A 27,786-nucleotide genomic window follows, 5' to 3' on the forward strand; every position below is an offset into this window, starting at 1 on the left:
CTCTCCCTATGCTATATCCCAGATAGCGAGCCTCTTCCAATCCCAACGTACATTTCTTGGGATTGGCAGTCAACCCAGCTGTTTTTATGGAGTCTAAAACGGCTTGTACTTTTGACAAATGCGTGTCCCAGTCATCGCTAAAGATAATGATGTCGTCCAAGTACGCGGATGCATACTGGCCATGGGGTTTTAGGACAATATCCATTAGACGTTGGAAGGTGGCTGCGGCACCATGCAACCCAAATGGCATATCTCGGTACTGGAATAATCCCTGGGGCGTAACAAAGGCAGTTTTCTCTTTGGCTGATTCCGTGAGGGGAATCTGCCAATAACCTTTTGTTAAGTCAATAGTGGATATGTACCTGGCCGAACCCAGTCTCTCTATCAGTTCATCGACTCTTGGCATCGGGTAGGCATCGAATTTCGATACTTCGTTTACTTTCCGAAAATCGTTACAAAATCGGATAGTCCCATCGGGTTTGGGCACCAGTACGATAGGGCTAGCCCAATCACTCCGGGACTCCTCAATGACCCCGAGCTCAAACATCTTCTTCACTTCCTGGGCAATGGCTTGTCTCCGAGCCTCCGGAATTCGATATGGTTTTAGCCGTACCCGCGCCTGTGAATCAGTAATAATGTCATGTTTAATTAGGTGAGTCCGGCCAGGAAGTTCCGAGAAAATATCTGCGTTCCTCTGTATGAACTCCCTGGTCTCTCGTTTTTGGCTTTCGGATAGCGTGTCTGCAATACCCACTTCTGGCGGAGCTACCTGGGGGTCCTTTACCTTAGAAGGTGGTGCCCCTCGAGGCCCATCCTCAAGGGCAGCTCCTGCCACCAGACTCTCCCTGTCCCGCCAGGCCTTAAGCAAGTTTATGTGGTATATTTGTTCGGACTTTCTCTTGTCTGGTTGGTGTATCTTATAATTTACTTCACCTATTCGTTCCAGCACTTCGTATGGTCCCTGCCATTTCGCAAGAAATTTATTCTCTACCATAGGCACCAATACCAACACCCTGTCTCCGGGTTGAAAGACTCGTGTTTTTGCCGCTCGGTTGTATACCGTGCTTTGGGCATGTTGTGCGCGCTCTAAACACTCTTTAACTATTGGCATAACTGCTGCAATTCGGTCCTGCATAAGTGTTATGTGTTCAATTACACTGCGATAAGGAGTCACCTCTTGTTCCCAAGTCTCCTTGGCAATATCTAACAGGCCTCTAGGACACCGCCCATAAACCAACTCAAAAGGTGAAAAGCCTGTGGAGGATTGGGGTACCTCACGTATAGCGAACAGGAGGTATGGTAGTAGGGCATCCCAATCTCTCCCGTCCTTATCCACCACCCTTTTCAACATTCCCTTTAGGGTTTTGTTAAAGCGCTCCACCAAACCATCAGTCTGAGGGTGATATACTGAGGTACGCAAATGGGATATTTTTAGTAGTTTACATAAATCCTTAAGTATACGAGACATAAAGGGGGTCCCTTGATCCGTAAGTATCTCTTTCGGAATGCCGGTGCGGGAAAACATATTAACCAGCTCCTTTGAAATTGATTTCGCATTGGCATTCCGCAAGGGCACTGCTTCGGGATTACGCGTGGCGTAATCCAATACTACCAAAATGTACTGATGACCCCTGGCAGATTTTACTAATGGACCGACTATATCCATTGCTATCCTCTCGAAGGGAACCTCTATTATTGGTAAGGGCACTAAGGGGCTTCTATAATGTGACATAGGTGCTGTCAATTGACACGTAGGACATGACCGACAGTACTGGGTCATGTCTCCTACTAGACCCGGCCAAAAGAAACGTTGCAGAATACGGTGTTTTGTCTTTTCTACCGCCAGGTGTCCTCCCAAGGGATGTTTATGTGCCAACTCCAAAACTACCTGGCGAAAGGACTTAGGTACCACTAGTTGTTCTACCACCACCCCTCGCACCTTGTCTATGTGATACAACATATCCTGCTGCACCGCCACGTGTGGGAACTCGTTTTAAGCCCCGGGGTACAATGGTCTTCCCTCGGAGACCTTTATGTTTTCCTACGCCCTTGCTAGAGTAGGATCCTGGTGCTGAGCGGTCCCGAACTTACCACGGCCACCTCAAGATCAGGCATTTCTAAAACATCCTCTAGCTGGTCTGCCTCGCCTGCATACACAGCCAGAGGAGAGTCCACAGATTCTAGTACTTCCTCTGAGATGAGTTCTCCGTCGTCTTGCTGCAATGGTTCAGGGGCTAGCTCCGGAGCACCGTCTTCAACTAGAGGGTTCATGCCACTTTTGAAGTTCCACAAGTCCCAAAATAAGGGAAAGTCTCTCCCCAGGATTACACTGTGTCCCATAGACTTTATGACTGCTGCCTGATGTCTTTTGGTCCCTACTGGCGTGGCAAGAGTAACCCAGGCAGTGGGGTAGTTCTTAGTATCCCCATGGATGCAACTAATGCCCACGGTTAAGTTCGTTAGGGCGCTAGAGTCCACCAAACTGGCATGTACCAAAGTTACTTGACTGCCGGAATCCAAGACGGCATTCACACTATAACCGTCAACCTCGACGTGGCACACGTGTTGTTCATTTCCCGTGAGGGGCTCCACCACACAGACTGACTGCACATATAACGAAAGACTCCTCATATCGTTACAGTCCATTGGCTCTGTAGTCATTGGGCAGTTAGCTGCTACATGGTCAAGTCCGCGACATCGCCAACATTGTATAGGCCCTTGTCTCCTCGATGGAGATCCCAGACGAGGTCTGCTGGCTTGATGTGAGCCCGTACCACCTCCATAGTCCTTTGTGGGTCTGCTACCCTTCCTTGTGACGTTCTCTTCTTTTGAAGATGAAGTAGGTTTCGCAGGACTCTCCAGCGATTTCTTGGGGAGCCAGTGGGGTGCTAACGTCCCTTGGAGTAGGCTTTCAGAAGCATTGTAGCGTTCGACCATATTCACCAACTGGTCAGCGGTAGTTGGGTCACCCTGTCCAACCCACCTCTGGATCTTAGCGGGTAAGGACCGCAGGTACTTGTCTAGAACATCACGCTCCACCATCTGTGCGGACGTCAAAGCCTCTGGTTGCAGCCATTTTTTTACTAGATGGATGAGATCATGCATTTGTGAGCGGGCTGGCTGATGCTCCACAAAATTCCATAAATGCACCCTCTGTGCGCGTACATACGTGTTTACTCCCAGCCTTGCCAGGATTTCGCCTTTGAGTTTGATATAGTCCATAGCATCCGCTCCACTCAGATCGTAATAGGCCTTTTGTGGATCTTCGCTCAGAAATGGAGCAACTACCTCAGCCCATCTGTCCAGCGGTAAGTGCTCATGTTATGCAATACGTTCAAACACAGTGAGGTATGCTTCCACATCATCGTCTGCGGTCATTTTAAGCAAAGTCTTCTGTACGGCTTTCTGCGCACTAGCAGCGCTTTGTGCACGGTCTCCCTCATCTCGGGGTTGCTGAACCAAGGCCTGTTTTATTGCCTCCAATTGCTCTTGCTGCATCTGGTGTTGCTGCTCCAGAGCCTTCTGGAAGCAAGTATTAGTCTGCTGTTGTTGCACATTTGCTTGCAATAACTGCTTCACTAGTTCCTCCATATTACTGGACTCTTGGCTCTTCAAAAGCGCAGAAGCTTTCAGCCAGGACATACACAGCGTTTTCTCTGCAGTCACAGTCCAGCAGCCACAAGTGCCCGCATTCGAAACACCATTTGTGGGGAATAGATAGCTCAGCTGGGATCTTTGCTTTGGCACAAGCGTGTGGCTATGAAGTCACTTCAGCAGACTAGCAGGTTCCACATGAATATGGACATGGCATATTTATTTTGCACACTTGTTACTCAATGTTACAAATGCCAAACATGAAATAAAACATCTAAGGCCGCCTGGCCACTAACTAACAGTAGCAGGCTAACTACAAAATAAACCTATATAACAGCAAAGAAGTCCATGTAATCTTACTGTGTCAGCTCCCAGCTCAGCAGACGAGATAGACTGAGAGATCCCAGCTCCTCCTGATTATATCAGCTGGACCAGTTAGGAAGCCAAAACCTGGATTGAATTAGTGGAGGGGGAACTACCAGTCCTTTCCATGCTGATCACTAAGGAAACCAGGACTGGATTACAGTGAAATAAACTGGCTTCATCATCAGTACAGGGAGACATATGAAATGAAACGGGGAGAAATATACCTGTTTTCTAGTACCTCTCCCCATGGCACCTCACAGGTGTAAAGATCTATACAAATTTCTCTTGTTCAGATATTTTTCTTTTCATCTTAATTCTTTGTAACTGGGGCTGGTATATGAAAAATGAACATATACTCTATAGTAAGCCAATAGTAATAGTTCATGCAAATAACATCGGGTAGTTGGTTAACACTAATTTGATCAAAAAGCGTAAAGACCATCCCATTGCAACCTTGCGTCTTATGCTGCCTCTAATGGATTGTATACGGCACCCATAAAGTCATTGGAATAGGTGCTCAAGTAGGGTATCCATCCCAATATCAATATACGGTAAGTAAAAAAACTTGGCACTCGATATGTATCGTGTTTGAAAAAAAGGTTCCAATTTATTTTGCAAGCGCTTCTCTCAGGTGACGCAGATCGCCATATTCCCTGCGCCAGGACACAATTATTTATTCATCAAGCGGAAATCGAAATATATCACGGGTTATCCTATTAACCCTAACCTCTACACCGGACTACATTTACCCGGCCTGTTTATCAGACCTACGGCACTGGTAACTTTCCCTGTGCTAGGACACATGGTTCCCTAAACAAGCAGCATACAGATTCTGATGAAGGTCTATAGCCAGACCGAAATTGTTTAATTGATCACTGTATGCAAAATAAATTGAAGCCATTTTGAGTGCCAATTTTTTTTTACTTATATCTTATTATGCTGTCTCTAAGCTAGCATTTCATCTATATAGCTTCTCAGGCCCCTGTCCTGCTCTGCCCTTATCCTCCTTGAGGTCAGCTGACACAAGGGTAGGTTTTAATCCTAGAGACAGGATAGGACCGTCCCGATTGGGTACACGGTGGGATGGCTTTTACGCTTTATGATCAAAATAATGTTAAGCAAGTACCCTATATTATTTACATGTACTATTTACGTACTCTAGGGTATTAGCTCATTTTGTATTTTTCTTTGGTTTTTTTCTGTGAAATGGCCACAGTATGAATACGCTCTTACACATTGCACATATACCAACTTCAGCTCTGGCTCATTTCTTTGGTATTCCTCTGAATACATAGCGATCACATGACCCCTGTGTATGGAGGAGGAGCGCCGTCAGTGCTTCCTTTCACTATGTACACAGCACTTATTTAGCTAGATCCCTTGCTTCCAGTCTTATGTAGCTGCTTTTCTATGCGGTGATGTTTTCGAACAAAACTGCAAAATAGGAGCAGGCCCACCTGGACATTTAAAGTCTATGGGCGGTCTGGAAGCAGTTAAAAGATTTACTGTATGTAAGGTCTTCTTTATCATGATAGGGTAGTAAATGCTTAGATTCTGCTAACCCTTTGTAAACAAAATCCTTGTAAGTCATTTTCCATGTGCTATGAAAGCTTTTCACAGCCATAAATAGTGATAAAATAGATATGTACTCGCCTGTTTAATCTCCACAATAACAAAAGGAACCAGCTGACACTACCAATCGTGTATATAGGCCGGTTGGACACCCCTTACAGATAGCGTATGGATTCAGGGGTGCAATTCATAGCACAAAAGGAACAAAACTTTTACATTTTATATAGTTAATCCAAAAAGTAGGCAGTGTTTATATTATACTGCTGCGGTGCAGGTAGGTGCAGATTCCTCAAGATGGCAGTAGAGTGGAAGCAGGACTGCACCTAAACAGAGCTGGCCTGCAGTGCAGCAGTAAGACTACCACAGGTGCCAGCAGAGTATTCAAACAAGCCGGGTCAAAACCTAGACTATAGCCTCTTCCCTTTTTCCATTTACTTGGCTGAGTACGGCATCCAGAACATACGCACTGGCATCTGTTTCAACTATTTCAGCAAATGGATCAATGGAGCTTTGGAGCTTGCCCTAACTTCCCCACTCTTTAACCCGTGACACAGGAGTGGCAGTAGTTGGCATTATTTGTCCCCATTTTGGGCCAATAGAAGTGGTGGGCCTTAATTTGGCTGCCCCCTCCCAAGTGTCCAGCCATTGACATCTCTTTTGCAATCCATAGCTTATCCTCCCTAAAATGATATGGCACGACCAGCTGTGATGAGATTCTATTTAAGCCCCCGTCACACACAGCGATCTCGCTAGTGAGCTCGCTGCTGAGTCACAAGTTTTGTGACACAACAGCGATCTCACCAGCGAGATCGCTGTGTGTGACAGCTATCAGCGACCGGCCCCCCTGCCGGGTATCGCTGATTATTGTTGAAATGTCTGGACATTTTTGGGGTCACTGGTATCCCGCTGGCCAGCACGCATCGCTGCATGTGACAGGCAGGAGACCAGTGAGCAGGAGCTGGTAACCAAGGTACACAATGGGTTTCTAAGGGGCACGCAGCGCTTAGAAACCCGATGTGTACCTTAGTTACCAGCGCGCTGATACAGGGACCTGGTAACCAAGGTACACATCGGGTTTCTAAGTGCCGCGCGCCCCTTAGAAACCCGATGTGTACCTTGGTTACCAGCTCCCTGCATCAGCGCGCTGGTAACTAAGATACACTGCGGGTAACTAAGCGATGTGCGTCGCTTGTTACCCGCGTGTCGCTGGTCCTGATTGCTGGTGAAGCTGCCTGTTTGACAGCTCACCAGCGATCATGTAGCGACACACCAGCGATCCTGACAAGGTGATATCGTTATCAGGATTGCTGGTGAGTCGCTATGTGTGACGGGGCCCTTAAGGGCATGTCACACTAAGAGATATCGCTAGCAATATCGCTAGAACTAGTGACGTTATAGCGATATTGCTAGCGATATTGCTGTGTCTGATACTTACCTACGACCGGCTCCCCCGCTGGTTATCGCTGATCGCGCGAGAACAGGCTGGACTGTTTCTCGTCGTCAGCTTCCTGCGGCGCTTCCTGCTGTGAGGACGAGCGACGCGTGGAGCCAGGCGGGAGGACGCAGGATCGCCTGGTCTGACAGGTAAGTAGCGATCCCCGTCCCCAGCGATGTCGCTAGTGAGATCTGCCTATGTGGCAGCTCACTAGCGACCACTTAGCGATGTACCAGCGATCCTGACCGCGTCATATCGCTGGTCGGGATCGCTGGTACATCGCTAAGTGTGACAGTACCTTTAGAGGGGAGGGTGAGGGAGGATAGAAAAGTTCTGCCTTCAGCTCCTTCTTGCTTTTCCTCCCTTTCCTCTACAAAGAATCTTATCAGTTGCACCTGTCATCTCCTATCTTAGTAATGGGAATAAACAGAAAAACTAACCAGCGCATCCAAGCTAGTGTGTACAGATGCCAGCTCAGATTATACAGTAATTGTAACAGAAAATATAGCTGCACTCTTGAAATACTAAGAATGATAAATTTAGAAAATTAGAATTGCATTACTGCCATAGAAAATACTGTAGATAAACACTACATTATGTGCATATGAAAAATTTGAACTACAATATTGCTATAGGAAAATAACAGTAAAAAGAGCATGGATTGGCCAATGTGTGTGAGCCCAAAAGCCAGCGTCTAGGTGTCCTTTATTGTTGGGTTCCTTTCCTGACACCTCTTTTGGACTAAAAAGCCTACGGTATATGGGGCAAGAAGGAACCAGCTAATTAGACAGGGTCCTAACAATGACGGACGCCTTGACATTGGCCAATGGATGTGAGCCCAACAACCAATCTATGCACTAAGAACCTTCTTTTTACTGCAATATTTCAGTTCCAATATTCTATGTGACCATAATGTAGTGTTTATCTATTTTTCTAATTTTCTAAATGTATTATTCTGAGTATTTCAGAGTTCAGCTATATTTTCTCTCAATAATGGGAATGTCTGTACTCACTGAAGACAGATTTTATCCCCTGAATTGAGAATTGTGAAAATGAATGATCAGTCCTTGCCGAGAAATAGTTAGACATCCCTAATAAGATATATTGCAAAGTTGCTGATTTTCATGAGTACTACTGATATAGGAAAAGAAAAGTAAAACAGTTACTCTTTAAGCCACGTAGTCGTCTTTTTTGTGGCCTCTATAGGCAATAGGCCTTTTTTCCTTATATTACTCTTCCTTTGTTATTCACTTTCTATCCTTTTCTTTTGTTCTTTCACCTATTATTCATTGTACTGAAGTAACTTTTTCTCTTAAAACACTGTTTGTAAAACATTTTATTTCTTTGTATTTTTAGCCTATAAACTTGCATTCTGTGGCTTTTTTATAACCCATAAACAGTATACATAAAGTAGGAATCTTCAGGCCACTGGGAATATAAATGTATCGAAAGCATAGTAAGTGCAGGGACTGTCTGCCCTTATTTGACTTTACAGCAGTGGATTATGGAAACTCTTCTAAGGCTGTGTGCCCACGTTGCGTTTTTAAGCGTTTCCGCCGCAGCGAAAACGCTAACAAAACGCATCCCCATGCAATCCTATGGGATTCTGCAGTTGCTGTGCCAATGCTGCGGATTTTTCTGCTGCGGAATCGCGTAGCTGTAAAATCCGCAGCATGTCCATTAATTCTGCGGAATCGTGGCCATTCCGCCGCCATAGGATTGCATTGAAACTCTCACTTTACGCATGTTCTCTACAAATGTACAGAAATCTTGAAAAATGAATAAAAATAGTGTGAACGTTAGTAGGGGGAGGAGAGCGATGAAGCTGCAGTTTCTCTATTTAGTATTTCAGCAGATTTGAACATGACGGGAAAAAGTTCAGGTAGGAGATATCTGAATGCCTTGTAACACGCAGCACAGCTCTTACATACTTTTACATTGCCCACTCAGCAAGGGTGGAAATGTAAAAAGGTAGCAAAGGGAAGGAGGATTGCCAAAATATGTTGGTCAGACCTCATTTATTCTTGTGATGGCTACATGATATGTGAGCTTATGTCACTGCAGCATTTCATGTTTTAATAGAAGGCTGTAAAATGTCACCTGTACTGGAATTTCAGAACAGTTTTATCCTTCCTGGACAGTTTGTGCTTTTTTTTTTGTATGCGCCATTGAAATTGGCACGTGGGGGTCAGCAAGACTTCCATGCCAGAGCGCTGCTGAAATGATTTGACATTTTCCCAGCTGAGTGTCAGGAGCACTCAGAATGTTCTGTCAACATCAGATGACCTCTTTAAAGATGTGGCTTTATGGCATCATGCCTCCTATTATACCTATTTTTCTGTCATTCATCTTGTTTTTAACGTATTTCCATTGCTTTTATTTCTGTATGACCAAGCAAGTGACCCACTTTTTTAGTAGTTTCTGTTTGCAGATCAATATTTGTATTGCATTACTACTATATAGGCCTGGGATCCCCAACCTCTGGCTCATGGCTTTCTTTTTAAAGGGAATCTGTCACCATGTTTTTGCTACCTCATTTGACAGCAGCATGATGTAGGAAAAGAGACCCTGAATCCAAATAGGTATCACTTAGTTTACTGGGTGCAACAGTTGTGATACAAGCAGAGTTCTTAGATTAATCATGAAGCAGAGCTGAGAAAGCAAACCCAGCCCCCTCTAGGCTCTACCTATGTTCGTTGTGTAATGACCGTGAACTGCTTATCTCGGTAGGGAGCAGAGTCAGACTAGCAAGTACGTGCCAACTAGTCACATCAATGATAATGTCCTGGTGATAAAACCTTCACTCTAAGTAAACAGCAGCACAAAGCTTGATAAGTGACACCTTCTTAAATTCTGTGCCATAACCCCTACCTAATGCTGTCCTCATATTACATACCAAAAACCTGTTGACAATTTTTCCTTAAGTGAGTGCCAATGTATTGTCATACATCAACAGCATTATTACTTCTTCAGGAGACTCTGAAGGGACATTATTACTTTATAAGTGGCACTCAGGTCATTCCTACTTTTAAAAGGCGTACTTACAGATATGGGGTTCATCTGCAGTTTAATAGTTTTCCAGTTTTATCTAGCCAAAAGGGCAGCTATTCCTCCTGGGAGCTGCCGGTTTTCAGTCATGGAGACTTGCTGGAGTGGCTTCAGTCATTGCTCAGTACACAGTGGCTTTTAGGCCCACCCTGGCTCTTTGACAGCTCGCTCTGTAATTTCACTAAGAAGCCTGAATAAAATTGTAATGCTATTTGCACTATATATATATTTTTTTTAACTTTTTCAATTTTTTTCTTTCAATTTTTTTTTTTCAAACAATGATGGGCAACAAGTATGTAACATGACTTAGTGCACAGTTTCACGCATCTCTCCTTTTCATAAAGGCTTGTGGGGATTTTTCTTTTTAAGTGGGGCATTATTAACATCGGGGATGTTTTTCAAGTGTGGCGCCCATTCTGTTGCTGCCATTATCGGCACAATGTATATAAACTATTTTACTATGCTCACAGGTCAATAATAGTGGTGAGCGAGCGTGCTTGGATACGTATTATCCGAGTGTCTTGGGCGTGCTCGTGTATTATGTTCGAGTCCCTGCGGCTGCATGATTCGCTGCTGTTGGGCAGTTTGTTAGGCAATCCCTTGCATGTGTTGCGACTGTCGTTCCACCTTTGAAACATGCAGCCGCAGGGACTCCACCATATCATTCGAGCATGCCGAAAATACTCAGACAACACGTTATCCGAGCACTGTCGCACGTCACTGGTCAACAACTATTATTTTCTCGTTCTGTTTTCATAATTTGACCATAACAGACAAAGAAACAAGAAATGAAGTATAAATAATTATGCAGCCAAATGAATTAATAAATTAATAATTGACCAATATGTTTCTTCCAACAATTGGATGGCAGACCATCCGGTATAAATGAGAAAAGCCAACTATTGATGTATCAAAGAGAACCAGAATAATGGGAATGTATATATAAATACTAAAATAGAGGCAAAATATGTATAAAATAAGCCTTTATTAAAATTATGGACAAACAACAACAACAGCAATATATGAAAAAATGTATAAAAAATGGCAAAGAAAACCGCACAATACATAAATAATTAAATGTCTGTACTTATAATAATATCACCACTTGTAGAATGGAGAAAAGGGGACATATATAATAATCCCTATATATAGAAACCAAAAAACATGGTAGGCACAATGAAACCAAAAAAAAAAAAAAAAGATAAGAAATAATAAAATGAAAACACAATAAAAAGGTGATGTAAATATACCCAAAATTAGTGAGAGACTAATATACATATACATATATACACACAAAAGAGTGATTAATATGCACCCAAAAATAAATTCATTTATATGTGCATATTTTTATATACCCAAAATTAGTGAGAGACTAATATATATATACATATAAAAGAGTGATTAATATACACCCAAAAATAAATTTACTTTTATGTGCATAAACAAATAATAATGAAAAATTATATATAGTTAATTAATGTGCACCAAAGGTAGCTATATAAAAAACCTTATCCTGAAAAGCGCTATATGGCAGGAATAAACCAGGAACAGCCAAAAACCATAGAACAGACAGCACATGCGCTAAACAGTACCACATAAGTAGAATGGGCCACAATAAACCAGACCTAATACACCTGGCAGCGACTAATGGGGCGCTTGCACAGAGGTTTGTGTGCCCAAACTATGCGGCACTGTACAGCACAATGCACTGCCTGGAGGACAAATGGTGAAGGCGGTGTGCCAAAAAGAACGCGCCCCGACGCGCGTTTCGGAAAAGCTCCTTCGTCAGGGGGTTCTTTTTGGCACACCGCCTTCACCACTCCCTGGTTATTTATCCTTCAGGTAATCCATTGTGCTACATTGCGTTATATTTCCAGGACAGTCCTTGCTGCATGGGCGTCCCATTGCGGTGTGTATTTATAGTTTATTATTTTGATTATTGTTTCAGCATTTGTCCTCCAGGCAGTGCATTGTGCTGTACAGTGCCGCATAGTTTGGGCACACAAACCTCTGTGCAAGCGCCCCATTAGTAGCTACCAGGTGTATTAGGTCTGGTTTATTGTGGCCCATTCTACTTATGTGGTACTGTTTAGCGCATGTGCTCTCTGTTCTATGGTTTTTGGCTGATCCTGGTTTATTCCTGCCATATAGCGCTTTTCAGGATAAGGTTTTTTATATAGCTACCTTTGGTGCACATTAATTAACTATATATAATTTTTCATTATTATTTGTTTATGCACATAAAAGTAAATTTATTTTTGGGTGTATATTAATCACTCTTTTATATGTATATATGTATGTATATATTAGTCTCTCACTAATTTTGGGTATATAAAAATATGCACATATAAATGAATTTATTTTTGGGTGCATATTAATCACTCTTTTGTGTGTATATATGTATATGTATATTAGTCTCTCACTAATTTTGGGTATATTTACATCACCTTTTTATTGTGTTTTCATTTTATTATTTATCTTTTTTTTTTTTTTTTTTTTTGGTTTCATTGTGCCTACCATGTTTTTTGGTCGCTATATATAGGGATTATTATATATGTCCCCTTTTCTCCATTCTACAAGTGGTGATATTATTATAAGTACAGACATTTAATTATTTATGTATTGTGCGGTTTTCTTTGCCATTTTTTATACATTTTTTCATATATTGCTGTTGTTGTTGTTTGGCCATAATTTTAATAAAGGTTTATTTTATACATATTTTGCCTCTATTTTAGTATTTATATATACATTCCCATTATTCTGGTTCTCTTTGATACATCAGTAGTTGGCTTTTCTCATAATTTGACCATGTAGTTTACAGAACTTGCAGCTAATATTCACTTTCTTATGAACGCAAATTTTTTTACTCTTTTAATTGGCTCAAAAATGCCAACCGTGACCACTTAATTGGCAGAAAAATAGACTTTTGATCTCTGTCCAGATATTTCCCAATTTGAACATAATTTCCATCCTCCGGTATTTGAATTGATTGAAATGGTAATTTCATGGTAAACCTGCAATATTAATAGATCATGTTTCCATTCCTTGCTAACAAATTTCCTTGTAACTAACATGCTGTGCTTCATTTCATGTTTATTTATTTTCTATCTTTTATACCAGTCTGGTATCAAGCTGGTGGGATTAATGTTCATTTACATGCAATCACTTCCTATTGCAGTTTCATGGCCTTGTGTATCTGATTAGCTGGTGTGCGGTTTAGAGCTTCTAGTTCTAGAATGTTTCTATATATTAGTTTTATTAACTTTGGAAATGGGCAACAAAATAAAGGCTTGCTACAGTATTTCTTGTTTATAATTTTAATTTATTTTTATTCTTTTTTCCATACACAACTGTGTCAAAAGTTTAGGTCCTTACTGTTCCAAAAAACTTTCTGTGCTTGTTATTCAGCTTACTTGCTGGCATATAAGAGCAAATTTGATGTGACAGAACAGTGTCAATGTGTAGAGACTAATTATACACTCTTTTATGGCATCTCGAAGCATATATTTGCTTGAATGTGCCTGGAACATAAGGAACACAGAGAAGAGCCGCTACAAGGCATTCTCGTTTCTAGAGGTTGCTTTTTTAGACACTTCACAACCTGTAGACCCCTGTGGGTGAAGGGCTGGGCATACCATTTGCTTTCCCTGCCCTAGTCATGGCTTACTTCTGCGTGCAGCATACACAAGTCTTCAAATGGCGGTAGATAAGAATGGCGCACATAGTGCAATTCACATCCTTTCTCCTCTGTACATCCTGAATAACTAGTATCATTGTTTTCGTACAGGAATTCTTCCATGGGTGAAACTAATAGACAATTTTGATGCAGAATATGAATACATAACAAATGAAGGGACTGTCTTCACATTTAAAACGAACCGTAATGCCCCAAACTACAAACTGATCAACATAGACTTCAGTGATCCTGGTGAATCCAACTGGAAAGAACTTGTGCCACAGCATGAAAAGGATGTACTAGGTAAGTGTGTGCTAAGGCTACCATATGGCCACAGTCGAATCGTGGCCGTAAAGTTGTGACTACATGCAAACATGTAAAACATGTAAATAAATTTATAGATGAAATAAGCTATTGGATATCTATAATATAATGCTAGGAACGTCACTCCGTCCGAAGCATTTATAGACTGCGCAAGCGTGACGCGCCTGTGCAGTCTTGACCCCACAGAGTTACGCATCTGGGAATGAGGCTTGTGGCCCAGGAGATCGCGGTATGTGTAAGCACTGAACGCATACCGCGATCTCCGGCACAACAACTTACCTATCTGGTATTGCCGCGGGGTCTCTTTAGGCCAGAGGCAGGGACATGAATCCTCCGTCGGAAATGGCGCATGCGTATAGCGCACTTCAGGCGCCATTTTGTAAGTTACGCATCCGGGGATGAGGATTGTGGCCCAGGAGGGTTGTGGCGCCGAAATCGGCGCCTGCGCTTTCCGGCACCTTTTTTATAGATACGTCAGTGGACCAATCCACTGCACTATGATGCCATTTTAGTGAAGACACTGTGTGTGCAAATTCCCAGACACAGTGTCTTCAAGAAAATGGCGCCATATATTGTGAGATACGCACACGTTGAGTCAGGTTCTATTTTATGAGAGCAGGACATCACAAGATGGCAGCAGCACATACCAGGTTGGGGGAGCAGGATGGGAGCAGCACATTACAGAATGGGGGCGCAGGATGGGAGCAGCACATTACAGAATGGGGGTGCAGGATGAGAGCAGCACATGACAGGATGGGGCGCAGGATGGGAGCAGCACATAACAGGATGGGGACGCAGGATGAGAGCAACACATGACAGGATGTGACCACCACATGACAGGATGTGGACGCAGGATGAGAGCACCACATGACAGGATGTGGACGCAGGATGAGAGCACCACATGACAGGATGAGGATGCAGGATGGGAGCAGCACATGACAGAATGGGGGCGCAGAATGGGTGCAGCACATGACAGAATGGGGGCACAGGATGGAAGCAGCACATGACAGAAAGGGGGTGCAGGATGGGAGCAGCACATGACAGGATGTGAGCACCACATGACAGGATGGGGACGCAGGATGAGAGCACCACATGACAGGATGGGGGAGCAGAATTGGAGTAGCACATACCAGGATGGGGGCAGCACATACCAGAATGGGGGCGCAAGATGGGAGCAGCACATGACAGCATGGGGGTGCAGGATGGGAGCACCACATGACAGGATGGGGCGCAGGATGGGAGCACCACATGACAGGATGGGGCACAGGATGGGAGCACATGACAGGATTGGGGCGCAGGATGGGAGCACATGACAGGATTGGGGCACAGGATGGGAGCACATGACAGGATGAGGGCACAGGAAGAGAGTAGCACATGACAAGATGGAGGCGCACAAAACAGGATGAGGGCGCAGGATGGCAGCTGCACATGACAGGAAGGGGCGCAGGATGGGAGCAGCATATGACAGGATGGGGGCGCAAGATGGTAGCAGCACATACCAGGATGGAGACCATATACCAATATAAATGCTCGCCACCTGGGCATAGAACGGGTTCAATGGCTAGTTTAAAGATATACCTTGACTAATTGGAACTGTGAAGCACTGTGGGTTATGTTGGCAGTACATAGATAAAGATTATTTTCTTATTATTAAGTGTCAAAACTTATGTACTGTCTTGATAATTAAACTTTCCAAATTGGATGCTCAGACTTTTTGGCTATCTGCATAGCCACATGACAGGACAAATCTTTGCATGGCTTGTCAGAGTAGGACTTCATCTGTTGCTGTTCAGGGAATAGTGAAGCACAGAGACAAACTGAGGGACTGATTTATAAAAGTGTTTACGCCAGGATACTGACATAAAGCACCTTAATAAAGCTTAAAATTGTTGCGCAACTCGTTAGGTCCGCAAAATATTGTGACTTGGCATTTTCGGGCGAGTTCCTGCCAGTTACACTAATTTGGGTGAGGCATGGATGAGGCGAGCCTCTGCTTGCCTGACAAATTCATGAAATGTTATGCGACTTTGGTGGCGTAACTTGCACTGGATATGTACACAAATCCCTAACTTGGTGTACCTTTCTGATCGAGACACATGGCACTTGAAAGATGCACAACTCCAGCGTTTTTTTTTTTTTTCTGTTTCAATGCTAGAGTAATGTTCTAGCTTAAGTTCCCTGATCCTAGTCTTATTTTTACTACCCGCTGTCTTCAGCTCCTCCCACCTCTTCTGCGATGCTGCGCTGCCATCTTGTATTTCAGCTTCTTACTGGCTTGAAGTCAGAGGTAACGGCTACATGCTCTCAATGCAATCCTCATTCGGGTTCTAGCTTTCATAGACTTACATTGAGTTTTGACTTCCAGCACGTACTGTAGCAATCTGGCAGATCACAAACTGCTAGAAGCCAACCAAAGTGACGCTGATAACAGAAGAAGATGGCAACTGGTAAGTATAGGAGTAGGGGCAGGAAACTTGCATTAGTAGCACCACTGCAGCGCTGCAACAACACTGGAATGTTGCTTTAAGTGGCGTGCACATCTTATTTCAGCAGCCTCATTCATTAAAATTGGTATGAACAATGCCATTCTTAATGAATCGGGGCCTAAATATTTGCATAAATCATTAACGGCGTGAAAAAATGTCCTAATTCTAAGTACCGTATATACTCGTGTATAAGCCGAGATTTTCGTGGCAAAATTAGGTGCCTTGGCTTATACTCGGGTCTATACGGTATATAGGAAATAATTAATGAGCGTCAAAAACTTTATCGATCAGCAAAATCAAACTTTAAAAACGTATGGGTCTGTGCATCAATGCTCTCGTGCCTCAAGGGTCAACTGAGAGTTTCTTAGTCTTCATTTTAATAATCAGATCAGTTGGGGTTGGCTCAGGAATATCTGGAATATAGTGAAGAGATTTGCAGAGGGGAGAAGCGGAGGAGTAACGAGGAGAAAGATGAATTAGTCGGGCAGCAGAGATAAGGATGGACCGGAGAGGTGCAAGGGTGTTAGCAGGGAGACCACAGAAAAGGATGTTGCAGTAGTCGATGCGGGAGATGATGAGGGCATGCACAAGCATTTTAGTAGATTGAGGGTTGAGGAAAGGACGGATTCTGGAAATATTTTTGAGCTGGAGGCAACAGGAGGTAGAAAGAGCTTAGATGTGCGGTTTGAAGGACAGGGCAAAGTCAAAGGTTACTCCAAGGCAGCGGACTTCCGGTACTGGGGAAAGCGTGATGTCATTAATTGTTATAGATAGGTCGGGTAAGGAAGATCTGTGAGATGGAGAAAAGATGATGAGTTCAGATTTGTCCACATTGAGCTTGAGGAAGCGAGAGGAGAAGGAGGATATGGCTGATAGACACTCTGGGATTCTGGACAGCAGAGCGGTGACGTCTGGGCCAGAGAGTGTACTGTGCAAAGCGCTAATAGCAAGTGAAGAGAACTCTGCTTCAGCTGCCCTGAGAGGCCATAACCTCGCTTGTCTCATGAGGAGAGAACCATTGCTTTCATAGAATCATAGAATCGTAGAGTTGGAAGGGACCTCCTGAGCCATCTGGTCCAACCCCCTGCTCAAAGCAGGATTCGCTAAATCATCCCAGTCAGATGTCTGTCCAGCCTCTGTTTGAAGACTTCCATTGAAGGAGAACTCACCACTTCTCGTGGCAGCCTGTTCCACTCATTGATCACTCTAACTGTCAAAAAGTTTTTTCTAATATCTAATCTGTGTCTCCTCCCATTCAGTTTCATCCCATTGCTTCTAGTCTTTCCTTGCGCAAATGAGAATAAAGTTGATCCTTCTACAATGTGACAGCCCTTTAGATATTTGTAGACAGTTATTAAGTCTCCTCTCAGTCTTCTCTTTTGCAAACTAAACATTCCCAAATCCTGCAACCTTTCCTCATAAGACAGGGTTTGCAGACCAGTCACCATTCTGGTCGCTCTTTTCAGAACTTGCTCCAGTTTGTTGATGTCTTTTTTAAAATGTGGTGCCCAAAACTGGACACAATATTCCAGATGAGGTCTGACCAAAGAGGAGTAGAGGGAAACAATGACTTCACGTGATCTAGACTGTATGCTTCTGTTAATACATCCTAGAATTGCATTTGCCTTTTTTGCTGCTGCATCACACTGTTGACTCATATTCAGTCTTTGATCTATTAGTATACCCAAGTCTTTTTCACTTGTGCTGTCACTTAGCCCTATTCCTCCCATTCTGTATATGCTTTATTGCCCAGATGTAGTACTTTGCATTTCTCCCTGTTAAAAACCATTCTGTTAGTTGCTGCCCACTTCTCCAGTTTATTTATAACTTTTTGAATCCTCTCTCTCTCTTCTCTAGTATTAGCTATCCCTCCTAGCTTTGTGTCATCAGCAAATTTAATCAGTTTACCCTCAATTCCTTCATCTAAATCGTTGATAAAGATGTTGAACAATACAGGGCCCAGGACAGAGCCCTGTGGTACCCCACTTGAGACATTCCAACTGGATGTGCAGCCATTTACGACCACTCTTTGGGTCCGATCACTAAGCCAGTTCTGAATCCACCTAACAGTTGCCTTGTCCATTCCATACTTAGTCATTTTTTCAATAAGGATTGTATGAGAGACTTTGTCAAATGCTTTGCTGAAGTCAAGATATACTATATCTACAGCATTTCCTTGATCCACCCAATCAGTGATTCCGTCATAGAAGGAAATTAAGTTAGTCTGACATGACTTATTAGTTACAAACCCTTGCTGACTGTTTAATCACTTCATTCTTATCCAGGTACTGACATACATGTTGTTTAATAATTTGTTCAAAGATCTTTCCTGGTATAGAAGTCAGACTCACCGGCCTATAGTTGCCTGGGTCCACCTTCTTCCCCTTTTTGACGATAGGAACAACATTTGCTCTTCTCCAGTCTTCTGGCACTTCTCCTGTTCTCCAAGAATTTTCAAAGATTATGGAGAGGGGTTCAAAAATTTCTTCTGCTATCTCCTTCAATACTCTGGGGTGTAATTCATCTGGACCTGGAGACTTGAATTCATTTAGGTTAGCTAAGTGTTTCCTCACTATCTTTCTGTTTATAGATATCCTGGATTCTTCTATTCCCTTAATAGGACAGTGAAGAACAGTTGATGTTACATTTCCTTTCTGAGAGAAAACAGATGCAAAATAGGAATTTAAAAGTTCAGCCTTCTCAACATCCTGTCTTATCATTTCATCATTTTCATCCTGTAAAAATCCTATAGCATCTTTGACTTTTCTTTTACTTTTGACATATCCCCAAAATCCTTTATTATTGCTTTTGACATCTCTTGCAAGCCTCAATTCATTTTTAGCTTTAGATAATCTGATTTGTGCCCTGCAGGTTCTGCAGACAGCATTATATTCTTCTTTAGATATGCCTCCCTCCTTCCATTTTATAAACATTTTTTTCTTCCTTTTTAGCATGTGCTTAAGTTCTGTGTTCATCCATCCTGGTTTCCTTAAATGCTTCCTATTCTTCCCTCTTTTCGGAATTGTTAACAACTGTGCTTTGAGAATTTCATTTTTCAAGATTTCCCATCCTTCCTGGACATTTTTGTCTTTAACCCCTTCACGACCAATGACACCACATAGGCGTCATGAAACCTGGTTCAAATCTGACCAGTGACGCCTATGTGGCGTCATGACTTCAAAGCCCCCCTGCGGGTCGGGTGACCGGGGTCACTGAAAGGTCACCCGACCTGCAGATACAGGGGGCTTTGTAATTCACCACAGGGGGCGTGGCTTCGCTTCCACGTGGCTACGATCGCTCTGATTGGCTGTTAAAAGTGAAACAGCCAATCAGAGCGATAGTAATATTTCATCAATGAAAATTGATGAAATATTACAATCCAGCCATGTCCGACGCTGCTGTAGCATCGGACATGGCTGGAGACACCGATTCCACCCCCCCCACCGGCGATCGCCCCCCCGCAACTGAATGACAGCGGCGATCTGCCGCCGCTGTCATCATCTGCCCCCCTCGCATTCCCTCTGCTCCCCGCCAGCCTCCGATCCCCCCCTCACCCCCCCCGGTACCTCCTGAGTCCCCCCGTCCCTCCCGGTGTCCCTCGGGTCCGGATGATGGGCACCGCCATCTTTGAAAATGGCGGGTGCATGCGCAGTGCGCCCGCCCGAATCTGCCGGCTGCAGATTCCATTCTTTCATTTTGATCACTCTCACAGTGATCAAAATGAAGGAAAAAGTAAATAAACCCCCCGATTATCACCCCCATAGGTAGGCAGAACTAATAAAATAAAGAAAATATTTTTATTTTTATTTTTCCATTAGGGTTAGGGTTAGGGTTGAAAAGAGGGTTAGGGTTAGGGTTGAAAAGAGGGTTAGGGTTAAAAAGAGGGTTAGGGTTAGGGTTGAAAAGAGGGTTAGGGTTGAAAAGAGGGTTAGGGTTGGAAAGAGGGTTAGGATTGGAAAGAGGGTCAGGGTTGGAAAGAGGGTTAGGGTTGGAAAGAGGGTTAGGGTTGGAAAGAGGGTTAGGGTTGGAATTAGGGTTAGGGTTGGAATTAGGGTTAGGGTTGGAATTAGGGTTAGGGTTGGAATTAGGGTTAGAGTTGGAATTAGGGTTAGGCTTGTGGTTAGGGTTATGGTTAGGGTTGGGATTAGGGTTCGGGGTCTGTTGGGGTTAGGGTTATGGTTAGGGTTGGAATTAGGGTTAGGGATGTGTTGGGGTTAGGGCTGTGGTTAGGGATGTGTTGGGGTTAGGGCTGGAGTTAGAATTGAGGGGTTTCCACTGTTTAGGCACATCAGGGGGTCACCAAACGCGACATGGTGCAACCATTGATTCCAGCCAATTTTGCGTTCAAAAAGTTAAACGGTGCTTCCTCCCTTCCAAGCCCCGACGTGTGCCCAAACAGTGGTTTACCCCAACATATGGGGTATCAGCGTACTCAGGAAAAATTGCACAACAACTTTGGGGGTCTAATTTCTCCTGGTACCCTTGGGAAAATAAAAAATTGGGGGCTAAAAAAATATTTTTGTGGAAAAATTTTTTTTTTTTAATTTTCACGTCTCTGCGTTATAAAGTTCTGTGAAGCACTTGGGGGTCCAAAGTGCTCACCAGGCATCTAGATAAGTTACTTGGGAGGTCTAGTTTCCAAAATGGGGTCACTTGTGGGGGGTTTCTATTGTTTAGGCACATCAGGGGCTCTGCAAACGTAATGACGACCGCAGACCATTCCATCAAAGTCTGCATTTCAAAACGCCACTACTTCCATTCCGAGCCCTTACGTGTGCCCAAACAATAGTTCCCCCCCATATATGGGGCACCAGCGTACTCAGGACAAACTGTACAACAACTTTTGGGGTCCAATTTATCCTGCTACCCTTGTGAAAAAAAAAATTGCTGGCTAAAAATCATTTTTTTTGAGGAAAAAAAAATATTTTTTATTTTCACGTCTCTGCGTTATATACTTCTGTGAAGCACTTGGGGGTTCAAGGTGCTCACCACACATCTAGATAAGTTCCTTAGGGGGTCTAGTTTCCAAAATGGGGTCACTTGTGGGGGGGTTCCACAGTTTAGGTACATCAGGGGTTCTGCAAATGTAACATGATGCCCGCAGACCATTCCATCAAAGCATCAAAGTCTGCATTTCAAAACGCCACTACTTCCATTCCGAGCCCTTACGTGTGCCCAAACAATAGTTCCCCCCCATATATGGGGCACCAGCGTACTCAGGACAAACTGTACAACAACTTTTGGGGTCCAATTTATCCTGCTACCCTTGTGAAAAAAAAAATTGCTGGCTAAAAATCATTTTTTTTGAGGAAAAAAAAATATTTTTTATTTTCACGTCTCTGCGTTATATACTTCTGTGAAGCACTTGGGGGTTCAAGGTGCTCACCACACATCTAGATAAGTTCCTTGGGGGGTCTAGTTTCCAAAATGGGGTCACTTGTGGGGGGGTTCCACAGTTTAGGTACATCAGGGGTTCTGCAAATGTAACATGATGCCCGCAGACCATTCCATCAAAGTCAGCATTTCATAATGTCACTACTTCCCTTCCGAGCCCCGACGTGTGCCCAAACAGTGGTTCCCCCCCACATGTGGGGTACCAGCGTACTCAGGACAAACTGGACAACAAATTTTGGGGTCTAATTTATCCTGGTACCCTTGTGAAAATAAAAAATTGCGCACTAAAAAATAATTTTTTGAGGGAAAATTTTTTTTTTATTTTCACGGCTCTGCATCATAAACTTTTGTGAAGCACTTGAGGGTTCAAGGTGCTCACTACACATCTAGATAAGTTCCTTAGGGGGCCTAGTTTCCAAAATGGGGTCATTTGTGGGGGAGCTCCAATGTTTAGGCACACAGGGGCTCTCCAAACACGACATGGTGTCCGCTAACGATTGGAAGTAATTTGCATTTCAAAAAGTCAAATGGCGCTCCTTCCCTTCTGAGCCCTGCCGTGTGCCCAAACAGTGGTTCCCCCCCACATATGGGGTACCAGCGTACTCAGGACAAACTGGACAACAAGATTTGTGGTCCAATTTCTCCTGTTAGCCTTGTGAAAATTAAAAATTGTGTGCTAAAAATCATTTTTGAGGAAAAAAAATTATTTTTTATTTTCACTGCTCTGTGTTATAAACGTTTGTGAAGCACTTGGGGGTTCAAAGTGCTCCCTACACGTCTAGATAAGTTCCTTAGGGGGTCTAGTTTCCAAAATGGGGTCACTTGTGGGGGAGCTCCAATGTTTAGGTGCACAGGGGCTCTCCAAATGCGACATGGTGTCCGATAACGATTGGAGCTAATTTTCCATTCAAAAAGTCAAATGGTGCTCCTTGCCTTCCGGGCCATGCCGTGCACCCAAACAGTGGTTTATGACCACATATGAGGTATCTGTGCACTCAGGAGAAATTGCTCAACAAATTTTAGGATCCATTTTATCCTGTTGCCCATGTGAAAATGAAAAAACTGAGGCTAAAAGAAAATTTTTGTGAAAAAAAAGTTTTTTTTTTTTTACAGATCAATTTGTGAAGTACCTGGGGGTTCAAAGTGATCACTATGCATCTAGATAAGTTCCTTGGGGGGTCTAGTTTCCAAAATGGGGTCACTTGTGGAGGAGCTCCAATGTTTATGCACACAGGGGCTCTCCAAACACGACATGGCAACCGCTAAATATTCCAGCATTATTTCCATTCAAAAAGTCAAATGGCGCTCCTTCCCTTCTGAGCCGTGCCGTGCGCCCAAACAGTGGTTTATGACCACATATGAGGTATCGTTGTACTCAGGAGAAATTGCCCAACAAATTTTAGGATCCATTTTATCCTGTTTCCCTTGTGAAAATGAAAAAATTGATGCTAAAAGAAAATTTTTGTTGGAAAAATTAAAATGTCCATTTTTTCTTTCCACATTGCTTTAGTTCCTGTGAAACACCTGAAGGGTTAATAATCTTCTTGAATGTAGTTTTGAGTAGCTTGAGGGGTGCAGTTTTTAGAATGGTGTCACTTTTGGGTATTTTCTGCCATATAGACCCCTCAAAGTGACTTCAAATGTGAGGTGGTCCCTAAAAAAAATGGTTTTGTAAATTTTATTGTAAAAATGAGAAATCGCTGGTCAACTTTTAACCCTCAAAATAGGCTTGGTCATGAAGGGGTTAAGGATATCCAGCCATTAGGTCCCTCCAATTCTCTTTCTGAATCCTTTAAAATCTACCTCCTAGGGTCCCAGCCACTTTTACCTCCTCAACCATTTCCTCCCTGTTTATAAGGATTAGATCCAAGGTAGCAGTTCCCCTTGTTTTCTCCCCTTTCTTTTGGAAGATAAAGTTGTCAGCAAGAGAGGATAAGAATTTCCTTGACCTGTTAGTTTTGCCTGAGAGAGATTCCCAACAAATGTCTGGATAGTTGAAATCTCCCATGACAACTATGTCATATTTTTTGGAGAACTTGGCCATTTGATGCATAAAGAGTTCATCCATATCTTCAGCTTGCACAGGCGGCCTGTAGTAAATGCCTACAATGGTGTCCTTTCCATTGTTCTGTCCATGTATTCTTACCCAAACAGTTTCCACAGAACTCCCAGTCTCTGAAGCTTCAATCTCTGTGCAGATATACGCGTTTCTAACATACAATGCGACACCTCCTCCTCGTTTATCAAGTCTGTTTCTTGCAAATAAGTTGTATCCTTCTAGTCTTGTATTCCAATCATGTGTATTGTCCCACCAAGTTTCAGTGATTCCAATGACATCGTATTTCTTTTCCTGTGTTAGTAGTTCCAATTCTCCTTGTTTGTTGCCCATGCTTTGTGCATTAGTATAGAAACATTTTAGTTTGTGATTGGCTTCTCTTTCTCCAATATTTGTATTAATTAGATTCTTTTGTCTTTGTTCTTCCTTTCCACTTCTAATAGCAGAGTTCTCAGTAGCATTTGTCAGGTGTATGGCTTTTTCTGGTCTTTTGCTTCCCTTCCCATGTTGTTCTAGTTTAAAGCTCTCCTTACAAGTGTAGCAAGGCGACTTCCAAATACATGCTTTCCAGTCTTCATAAGGTGCACCCCATCTCTAGCAAGTAGTCCATCGTAGAAGTAATTCACTCCATGATCCAGAAATCCAAATCTTTGCTGACGGCACCATTGACGTAGCCAGTTGTTCACCTGCAGAATCTTATTCCACCTCCTTGTTCCATGGCCATCCACTGGGAGGATGGAAGAGAAGACCACCTGCGCTCCCAGTTCTTTCACTTTCTTGCCTAAGTCTTCAAAGTCTCTGCAGATGGTTTCCAGTTCATTTCTTGCGGTGTCATTTGTCCCCATATGTAGTAGCAGGAATGGGTATTCATCTGTAGGTCCGAAGAGTCCTGATATCCTGTCAGACACATCTTTAATTTTTGAACCTGGAAGACAGCACATTTCTCTTGAAGTTATATCTGGTCTGCAGATAGCGGCCTCTGTTCCTCTCAACAGGGAATCCCCCATGACCACCACTCTCCGTTTCTTCTTCACAACATTTTTCTTTCTCCATCCAGGAGGACTCCTGGATGGATATTCATATGCACAATATACTGTGAACTTTGCCTTTAAGAGAGAGATTGTACCCCGTTACCGCTTTCAGTAAAATTATATTTACAAGTTCACCTGCAGGTCTGGCTGTTTGAGATTGCACAAACACCACGGGCACTCCAAAACCTGCACACCACCACTACAGGAGTGCCCCCGGGGGTCCTATACCATCCACAAGTGCCACTTCCCGCTATTGACAATTGTTGTGGACACGAGGGAAGTGTTGAGGGGTCCAGCGACCCACTTCAGCTACTGTGACATCATTATCTGCTGCCAGTGGGACTACATGCCCCAGCTGGCCCTTCTGCAACATCTGGCTCCTCCCCAGTAGTCCACCACAAAATTGTTCCAGAAAATGAAATATTTCTCAGAGAAAATTATTGCAGTTACATATGTTTTGTTATACACATGGTTATTTTCTCTGTGTGTATTGGTACAACACAAAAAAAAAAATTGAGGAAAAAAAGGCAAATTAGAAATAATTTCAAACAAAACCCTATATCGACAAGCTTCTTACACCTCTCAACCGAGAGTTCTCAATCTGAGCATGCACCACCCTGGCGGCCATTTTCCCGGAGCCCCCCCGCACATCCATTACTGCGATGCGGTATAGATTATAAGAGGCACCACCACTTTATTAAAAAAAAAGTTTTTTTTCCTATTTTTCTCAAAATTTGGGTTGCATCTTATAATCCGGTGCGTCTTATAATCCACAAACTACGGTATGTTGCGCACCATGGACAAAGGAACATCAAGATCTGTGGTGTGGTGATATACTTGTAACCTTGATATTGTTTTTATTTTACAACAATTTTGGTTCTCAAGTACTTAGACAGTTCTCTTCTTTCTGTTCTCCATGCTTACTGTGGTACACACAGACACACAATGCAAAGACTGAGTCAATTTCTCCCCCTTTTATCTGGTTTCAGGTGTGATTTTCATATTGCCCACATTTGTCGTGGGCCACAGGTGAGTTTGAACGAGCATCACATGCTTGAAACAGTTGTTTATCCACAATTTTGGAAAGGTGCCAACAATTTTGTCCAGACCATTTTTGAGATTTTGTATGAAATTATGTCCAATTTGCCTTTTTTTCTGTGTTTTATGTGGTGTTCCAATACACACAAAGGAAATAAATGTGTATAACAAAACATGTGTAATTGCAATAACTTTTTATTTTCTGGAACAATTTCAACGGTGCCAACACTTTCGGCCATGACTGTCTGTGTAGGGAGAGTCATGCACATAAGATAGTCAATCATTCCTGCAACATATTTTGGCCCACTTTGCTTTTGAAAGAATCGAAAATAAACCAAAAAAAGTGTTTTTAGGGAATTCAAAACTAAATGACCACCTGTATAGAGTATCTAGCATGTACTGTGCATGTGTTATAGATCGTACTAATCTTCTAATGTGTAATTTAAATTGAATTTGTATGCAGAACAAAATTTCCATTACACTTCAAAAGCTACACAAGATGTTCCAATTAGGAAAGACAAATCAGTGTAATTGCTTTCGGAATACAAATGCATTTGATAAGCTGTGTTGAACCTTTTAGGCTCAGCAATAAAACTAATAAAACTACAGACAGCAAACCTGGCCAGAAATCGATAAGCCAATCTGGAATCTTTTACGTAGCATGAGGAAAAATTCATGTGAGGAGTTGTGTTTATTCTAATTTCATTATATTGGCAGTATCATCTTATTGGGCACGTTTATTTTATTTTTTTTAAATAGCATAAAGCATACAAAAGACTGACCCGCTGTTGTAAAAAATTTGTTATTAACCAGTTGAGCGTTTTCTTGCTATTGATGCATAGTGTGATAGCCAAGTTCTCTCAAAAATGTTGCGATTTTTAGTGTTTACATGCCAGTTTCTGGTAGTTCCAGCAAATTGGAGCTGTGGTGGAGCCGCGAGAAAATGTGGCAAGGCCTATCCAACAAATTCATTTAGAGTGCCTGCATTCCATACACCAGAAATGATACTACTGAACCTGACTATAGTAACGTTTCTGTTGAGGCGCAGGCCTCTGATGAGATACACCTAATGACCCCTTTAAGACCTCCGTTATTTTCGTTATTGGGTTTTCGCTTTTTTTCTCCCCTCTTCCCAGCCATAACTTTTTTTTATTTTTTGGTCAAAATAGCCATGTTAGGCCTTTTTTTTTTTATTTTTCTTGCGGGATGAGTTGTACTTTTGAACAACACCATTGGTTTTAGCATATAGTTTACTGGAAAATGGGAAGAAAATTGCAAGTGCGTGAAATTGCAAAAAAAAAGTGCAATTCCACAGTTTGTTTTTTTAACGTGTTCACTAAATGCTAAGCCTGACCTGCCACTATGATTCTCCACGTCATTATGAGTTCATAGACACCAAACATGTCTAGGTTCGTTTTTATTTAAGTGGTGAAAAAAATCCAAACTTTGGTTAAAAAAAAGGCATTATTTTCCAAGACCTGTAGCGTCTCCATTTTTCATGATCTGGGACTGGGTGAGAGCATATTTTTTACGCGCCGAGCTGATGGTTTTTATTGATACAATTTTGGTGTAGACACGATCTTTTGATTGCCCGTTATTGCATTTTATTGCAATGTAGCGGCGACCAAAAAAACGTAATTCTGGCGTTTTTATTTTTTCTTCTTACGCCGTTTAGCGATTGGGTTAATTCTTTTTTTTATATTGATCAGGCGATTCTGAACGTGGCGATACCAAGTATGTATATACTTAATTTTTTTTTTTATTAT

General features: G+C 42.7%; 1 protein-coding gene across 2 annotated transcripts in view; it reads left to right on the forward strand.

The window, feature by feature from the left end:
- Positions 1 to 27,786, forward strand: part of PREP (prolyl endopeptidase) — a 191,485-nt gene that overhangs the window by 63,416 nt on the left and 100,283 nt on the right. For both annotated transcript variants that reach the window (XM_073576097.1, XM_073576096.1), the window contains exon 8: positions 13,803 to 13,994. In XM_073576097.1, the coding sequence (XP_073432198.1) occupies positions 13,803 to 13,994 (192 nt within the window). The remainder of the gene's footprint in view (positions 1 to 13,802; positions 13,995 to 27,786) is intronic.

Source organism: Dendrobates tinctorius, unplaced genomic scaffold, assembly GCF_039654945.1.
Source record: "Dendrobates tinctorius isolate UK_male_01 unplaced genomic scaffold, ASM3965494v1 ptg000046l, whole genome shotgun sequence".
Lineage (NCBI taxonomy): Eukaryota > Metazoa > Chordata > Amphibia > Anura > Dendrobatidae > Dendrobates > Dendrobates tinctorius.